The following is a 7545-nucleotide window of genomic DNA, read 5'->3' as shown; positions in this document are numbered from 1 at the left end:
CCCCCTGCCCTGACTCAGGACGGGGCAACTTTTTGCTGTGCAGACTGGTGTGTTGCGGGGGGGGGTGGGGCACTAAGCTGTGACACAGGAGTACAGGAGCGGATATGGGGCTTTTGGCCTGCCCCTGGGCCCACCCACAAATTGTGCCCCCCCATACTTGGGAGGCACCAGTCACCCCAGCTGTATACACATGCATGTGTGCGTGCAAACTCATGACTGCTCACTTGGCAGTTTAAAATGCAAGGCTTTGCTCTGTAATGGCAATGGTTCCCATTTTAGAGCTGTTCCAGAGGCAGTCCAGGTACAAATGTGTTCATGTATGTGTGAGACTGGTTGTGCACAAACAAGTATGTCTGTGGGCGATGCCACAGTGAATGTGCACCATGCTGATGTACTTGAGGTGTGGGCTACAGTGCGGGTGCTAGAGCCGTGTGATTTGTGTTGCAGTGTATCTGTACATGTTCAAAGAGGTGCAGGCATGCCTGTATTACTGCATGCATTTGCACATGCATGGACATGTTAGTGAGTCTGGGATCTGATACATTTATACACCAGTAAGTATGCATCTATCCTGTCACAGGTATGCATGGGTACCTTCAGGAGTATGTGTCTGCTAGTCTCTTTAGCATGCACACACATTTGAGTGGTGCTCTGTATGCAAGCATGTTTGCAGGGGGAGGACTTGTAAGTGTGTGTGCAGGAATGTGCAACAGTATTACTGTTGCGATGGATAGGTGTGTGCACGCAGGCAACAGAGCACTGTGAATGAAAGGTGCCAAATGAAGTGTAATATGTGAGACACTACAAGCTATGAATGTGTGCAAGAGCATGAGTTCATGCATGTGGGATGAAGGTGTGCATTGAAGAGCTGTTCATGTACAGAGAGAGCCATGTGTGCAGGTGTGGGAGATGACAGCCATGTGTGCACTTGTACGTGCAAGCGTATCAGTGCACGTGGCCAAGAATATCTTGGCTATTTGAATACGTGCCCATCGATGCATGGGAGCTTGCAGAGGCGTAAATATAAGGATTCTGAGGTTTCACAGAAGGGACCATCATGAGCACTGAATCTGTCTTCCCACATTGCAGGGCCACTGACTTCCCAAATTCATTTTGTTTTGAACTGGAGTATCCTAGGAAAACTTCCCATCCTGATTTGGAAGTTGCCAGTATGGGAGAACCCCTAGTGACACTAAGTAAAGCTGCTGGGTGTTTAGCTGCCTTCCCTGTCATGAGCCTCACTTCTAGTCTGAATTTGCCTAGCCTCAGCTTCTGTCATTGGAAGTTATTGTCAGGCCCCCCTCAGTTCAGCAGCAAATTCAAACAGGGTGAGGACTTTTGAGCTGGATGCTTCTGGATCCCAAGATGGTTCTTGGTTGACATGCACAAGGCTCGTAGCTGTGCTCGCGATCTGAAATGGGATTTGCTTTCCCTCTGGGAGTCCCTGGGCCACGGACCTGTTGCCTGTTTCCCTGCCATGCCCTTGGGAGGACAAAGTTCTGACACGCCAGGCTGAAGCACAGGTGAACTATGGCAGTCTGCTGCCCTCTGCTGGGCATTGGAAAGCCCAGTATCTCATGCATTGGCATGGCAAGTAAGTATTAGGACAAGGACTCAAAATATGAATGGGAGGGAGGAGATGCTGTGCAGCAGTGTGTAAGTAGGGGCAAAATAAGTATCTGTCCTTCCAGTTGGCAGCTTCTAGTGTATGTATCGGCTAAGCTGCCCCTTGGACTGTGTATACATGCATGCAAGTATGGGGGAATGAGAGCACACTCTTCTTTTGTGCTCCTGGGCCAGCTGACTGGCCAGTCTTGGGTCCAAAGAGCACACACTGCAAGCTGGATACTACTGCTTCCCCACTGAGTCCAGCAGTGCTGGGGCTGTTGGTGCTGGTTAAGCTGGGGAGAGTGGGGAGCAGGGAAAATGACCCCCATGCACAGTACCTATGGCAAGCTTGCAGTCTAGCCCTACAGGTTTTATTCCTCAGTCTGCACACTTCAGCCCTTTGAGGAGCCAAAAGCCTAGAGTGCCCATCAGACTGTCTAGTCTGACCTCTGGTATATCAGGCTGTTATGCTTCACTTAGTTGCCCCAGTACTAAGCCCAGTTACTTGTGCTTGCATTTCACTATGGTGAATCTCCCAGAAAGGCATCCAGCTTCAACTGGAAGACCTCAAAAGATAAAGCATCTCTTCTTCCCTTGAGAATACGTTCTAGTGGTAAATCATCATCATTGTTAAAAAATTGTGCTTTGTGTCCAATTTTGAATTTGGTGGACCCAGTAAAATCTCTTTGCGGGCTCAATCTGGCCTGCAGGCCATACGTTGCCGACCCTGGCCTTAGATAAAATTTCTTCTACTGCTCTTTGCTACTCCTGTCCATGCATCTGAGTTGTCTGGCCACATCACCACCTACTTCTCAGAATACAGTCCTTCATTCTACACATGGCCTGAATCCTTGTTCTCTTAGATATGTAAACTTGTATTTGGCAGTGCAGAAGCAAATTGTAATTGAGTGAATGGCTCAGTTTACCAGCCAATCCAGATAGCTTTGTATTGCTGTTCTGTCCTTGCTCATATTTACCATGTGGCCAATTTCTGTCATTCTTCTCTTTCATCAGCAACAATTTTATATTTGTTTTCAGATCATTGATATGTCGAAGCATGCTGCACATTTTGGTACTGATCCCTGTGGAATACCCCTAGCAGCATCCCCATTTGATAATGATGTTTGCCTGATGAGAGAGCCATCATTTAGCTGGCTCTTAATCTCTTTATTGGTGCTGTACAGTGATAGATTCTTCATGTCACGGACCTTACAAATCTGTACTACAGCCCTCCAGTAACCTTCACCAACCCCAACTGTAATCTCCTTTAAGATTTAAATCAGATTTGTTTTGACAAGACTGTACTTACTTAAAGCCATGTTAACTGGCATTCATTGTGTTCTTCTCCATTAATTCTGTTCCCTTATTTTGCCCAGGCCTGATATTGCACTCACTAGCCTGTATATACCTAGAATACCAGTTAAATCCATTTATATTCCACACATGGGTTCTGTTTAAGATTAGTTTACACAGGAATTCTTAAAAATGAATGATGGGACTGTTTTAAACATGAATTTTAATATCTTTCTGCAGTGTGTGGATAACAAATATTTCAGCTTTAGGCTACAGCATGGCAACCAGAAAAGCTACGAACGTGCAACTCCCCAGGATAAAGGATAAAAGTCTGTTTAATACCAACCATTCTTTCAGCATTAATGATGTATGGGATTATTTATGGAGCTAGTGTCATTTTTGTCATAGTTGGAGAATAGCCTTTACTCAGCAATGGAAGTTTTTTTCCTGCAGGCCTTTTTATTTCCATTTATGATGGAACTTGGAAACAAAAAAGAATTCTTGTTCTCTACTTTTATGGTTTAAAATTTCTTCTCTTCCCCTTACTTTTTGCTATGGCAACATGGAAGGGGAAAATGGAAAGGGTGGAGAGATGGGGAGGGGAAAGCCAAAAACGGCCAAAAATGTAAACTCTTAAACAGATTTTTTTACTTAAATAAAAAAGAATAAATAAAAATAGTGTTCCTTTCTGAAATCTGTTGAGAAAGGAGGAGTGATATTTTTTGTACTTTTTCCTATCCCTAGTTGCTAATTGAAGATTTGCTTTTTGGGTATTATTTTTAAAACCAAAAGATTGAATGTGATATAATTCTTCATCCATTCTGCCAGCCTTATCAGTTTGCTTCTGCTGGCACACTCTGGGGAGAGCACATCCAAAAGGATTTTATAGCAAGAGCTACCTTGGAAATGTTGGCAAACTGATGCGTATCATGGGACTTCTCAGGCAACCTTCATTCTCTTTCAACAAGGCTCAGGTGCCATCACTGAAGAAGAAATAGGCGTCTGCATGTAAAGTGCTAAATGGAAAGAGGAGGCTTATTCCTTACTTCTGGCAGTCTCCACACTCGATCAGCCCGTTGGTCTCCCTGATGGTGGTGTCATACACAAAGGCAGGGTATTCTGTGTCACACGGCTGCAATGTGTCCTGCTTCTTATGTTTGTGAGCTGTGACAGCAAAAAGAGAAGCAGAAGGGCAAAGGGTCAATGGGCTGAGAGAGGCAGAGCCAAAGAAACAGCTGTAGGGAAAAAAATGTAGAGGGGGGAAAAGGCAAAAATGTTGGCAGTGCAGTGATGCTTGCATCCACTAGGTGGTGCAGAAAACCAGTCTATGGAGGGAAGGGTTTGTGATATTTTCTGGTTATAGCCCTTGGTTTTTTTTGGTTTTTTGTTTTTTGTTTGTTTGCCCACTAGTATTTTATTGCAAGAACTAAAGCCGAGTTAGGCTGATACAAGCCTTTGCTTCTCTTTCCCTTTTGTGGATTCAGTTCAAGGAGTATAAAAGTACCTTACATCAGTAAACCTATTCTCATGCAATAATGCTATTCTTACCTGTATACTGATATTGCTGAGTTTGCAATAGGACCTGGACCTGTTTTACCAAAAACATCACACCCAAGCAGAACACACTGGTACCAAACCTGTGTGCAGACCAGGCCCTAATATCCATGCTTCTATACCAATCCAGGTGAATTCAAAGGCTATAGTCCAGTCTATTGGTGAGAGCCAATAAGGAGATGAATGGAAAGTCACTTGAGTAATAGTGCCAAGCTGTAAAATTCAGATCTAGAGTCAGATTCTGGTCTCACAGAAATGTTTTGATCTGAGATTTTGGTTCAATCCATGCTCTAGTTTGGGGCTAGCTGCAAAATTCTGACCTGGAACATAAAGTTGTAAAATCTCCATGTAGTACATTATCTTGCCTGACTAAAGCCAGCACCAGATGCTTCAGAGGACAGTGCAAAAATTTTTGCAAAGTGGCCAAGTATGGAATAAAGTGCCCTGGGTCATTTTTCCTATCTCCAGTCTGGTGGTGGTTGGTAGAAGCAAGAGGGTTTACATCTTTTGTACTTAATGTAACTGCACAAGTTTTCATTATCCATATCAATGATGGTTGCTTTTCTGAATTCTACTGAATTTCAACAATACCTTTGTGACCTGAGTAAAAACAAAACAAAACAACCAGCATTGAATCCTAGCGAAGGACAGGGCAAAAATCTCTCTGGGATGAGGGAGTGATGCAGGTAGTGTGCGGACTATTGCCTAGAGAAAATGATACATCAAGGAAGCAGGGAGCAGTACAGTCATCAGTCATTGTTTGAAAAACACCTGGCCTGAATCCAAGGTGATGTAAATAGAGTTTGAACTGCTTGTCTTCCTTGCCAGCTCCACCAAGAGAGACACGAGTGTCTTTCAAGGTTGGAAAAAGTCTCTTGCTCCCCTAGGCCAAAAGCCTTGCAGCCTATAGTGGGGCTGTCTGCTGCGGTTACCTGTCTGCTAGATGAGCTATATTGCTGCTCTCAGAGACGAGGCAAGATTTAAAACAACCATCCTCAGTTGAAGTGTGAGGCTCTGTCCCTAGTATGGCAGTACCGGAGCTTTTGTAGTAGTGAACACAGGAAACAATTTTCTAACGAATCCCTGGGTTTAAGAATGCCCAGACTGCTGTCCTGGAACAGACTAGTGCTCTGTCTAAATAAAGTCTCGTGGAGGGGCTGATGCTGAATGTGCTTCAGATGAGGGTTAAAAAAAAATGCATGAAGTGTAATGGTTCTATGTTACACTTACTAGGGGGAATTCTTTTCTGACTTTAAATGGTAATACGCTGATACTCTGGACTAGAGTATGCAGTGAACAGGTTTTAATCAGTAAAGTCATCAACTTGGTCTTGAAGATATCTGGAGAGCAGAAACGATTATTAGTCTTATTTGTACTGTTCCAGTCCATTGTGCTGGGCCCTGTATGAGCACAGAGGGCTTAGAACAGGGATGGGAAAGATGGCCCCAACCATAAGAAATTTACTAGTCCAAAGAGATGAGCAAGATGGTGTGTGAGATAGTAAGGATTACTATCTCCATTTTACACATGGAGAAGAGAGACAGAGGGATTCAGTGACTTTCCTAATGGCTCCTAAGATATCTGTAACTAAGCCAGGAACTGAACCAAGATCTGAATCCCAACCTAATGCCTTCAGTGTAAGCCAGTGTAGAATACAATGGGTGCTCTACTTTTCCAGGCTGGCTACAGCAGCAGCTTTGGGGTCGTCAGCAGATTGCCCTCATGCTTACCTTTGGACTATCCCAGTACTGTACATGTCACACATGGGGCAGACTCCTTTAATCTTTGCAGGAGTGAAGCTGAGCTGTCAGTGAAGTTCTCTAGCTTATTCCTCCTGAACGAGGTGTGCATATGGTGTGATTTCAGGTTCCTGCCCCATTGCATGGTCAGCCTCAGTTTTCTCTACATGATCCCATGACACTTGTTGCATCAGGATATTAGAATGAATCTGTAGCCAGCTCTGGGCTGCCTGATTTGCTCCTATGCTGGGGCCCACGACCATGCACAACATCATTCTGTAAATGAACTGGCAACCTAAATCCTCCTGCTCCAGGAGCACAGGCCTTTTTCCATTAGCAAGAAACTTTGTTACCTGCTTTATAGGGTTTTTGACACAGAGTTGAATAGTTGTGATACTGCTGAGTACATGGATCTCCTCCAGTGGGCTTTAAAGTAGGCTTGTTGGGGAAAGGGGAAGACGAGGGCAGAGGAAGCCTTGGACTGCCAAACCAAGCAACACCCACAAGTACAGCCAGCCTAGACTGATGAGCGGAACATAAACACAGGGGCAACATTACAATACACATTACACTTCATGCAACAGGGGCCAGGGTAATGCTGAAAGTAGGGGGTCAGTGCACACATCCACAGGAGGCCTCAAATGCCTCTACACAAATGCTCGTAGTATGGAAAACAAGCAAGAGGAACTTACCCTCCTGCTAGCTGACACGAACCCCGACGTAGTGGGGCTCACGGAAATGTGGTGGGACCCAATGCAAAGTGGGTGGTGAATATCAAGGGCTATAGGCTGTACAGGAGGGATAGGGCAGGGAGGAAAGGTGGGGACGTGGCGCTCTGCCTTAAGGAGGAATACACATCCTCATCACGTAGCAAAGCATCAGAGGAGGGGCACACTGAAGTGCTCTGGGTTAGAATACAAGGCAGTTGAGGGGAAAGAGACTTAACGGTGGGGGTCTACTACAGACCACCCAACCAAGGGGAGGAGCTAGACCAGGAATTCTTAGGTCAGTTCATGGAGGTAGTTAGGTCAAAGGATGTCATCATGGGTGACCTGAACTTTCCAGACATCTGCTGGGAAGAGCAGTCAGCCAGGTCTGACCGCTCACGTAGGTTCCTAGCTGAAATGCAGGCCCTCCATCTAACCCAGGAGGTGCGCAGTCCCACCAGGGGAGACGCCTTGTTGGGCCTGGTGCTGGCCATGGGTGATGACCCGGTGAGGGGGCTGTGGGTGCTTGACCACCTGGGTGACAGCGATTATCACCTGCTGGAATTCACCATCCAGCGCAAGGTGGCAAAGGCCTGCAGCAAGGCAGCAGCCCTAGATTTCAGGAGGGCGGACTTCAATGAGCT

The 7545-nt window shown here is 45.5% G+C and overlaps 1 protein-coding gene across 2 annotated transcripts in view; it reads right to left on the bottom strand.

Moving 5' to 3' along the window:
* The window catches only part of CACNA2D4 (calcium voltage-gated channel auxiliary subunit alpha2delta 4), a 183236-nt gene that overhangs the window by 5611 nt on the left and 170080 nt on the right, over positions 1-7545 (bottom strand). For both annotated transcript variants that reach the window (XM_019544560.1, XM_019544561.1), the window contains one exon: positions 3948-4065. In XM_019544560.1, the coding sequence (XP_019400105.1) occupies positions 3948-4065 (118 nt within the window). The remainder of the gene's footprint in view (positions 1-3947; positions 4066-7545) is intronic.

The sequence above is a fragment of the Crocodylus porosus genome, unplaced genomic scaffold, assembly GCF_001723895.1.
Source record: "Crocodylus porosus isolate Cpor-Errol unplaced genomic scaffold, CroPor_comp1, whole genome shotgun sequence".
Classification (NCBI taxonomy): domain Eukaryota; kingdom Metazoa; phylum Chordata; order Crocodylia; family Crocodylidae; genus Crocodylus; species Crocodylus porosus.
This window is presented reverse-complemented; position numbering and strand designations above follow the sequence as displayed.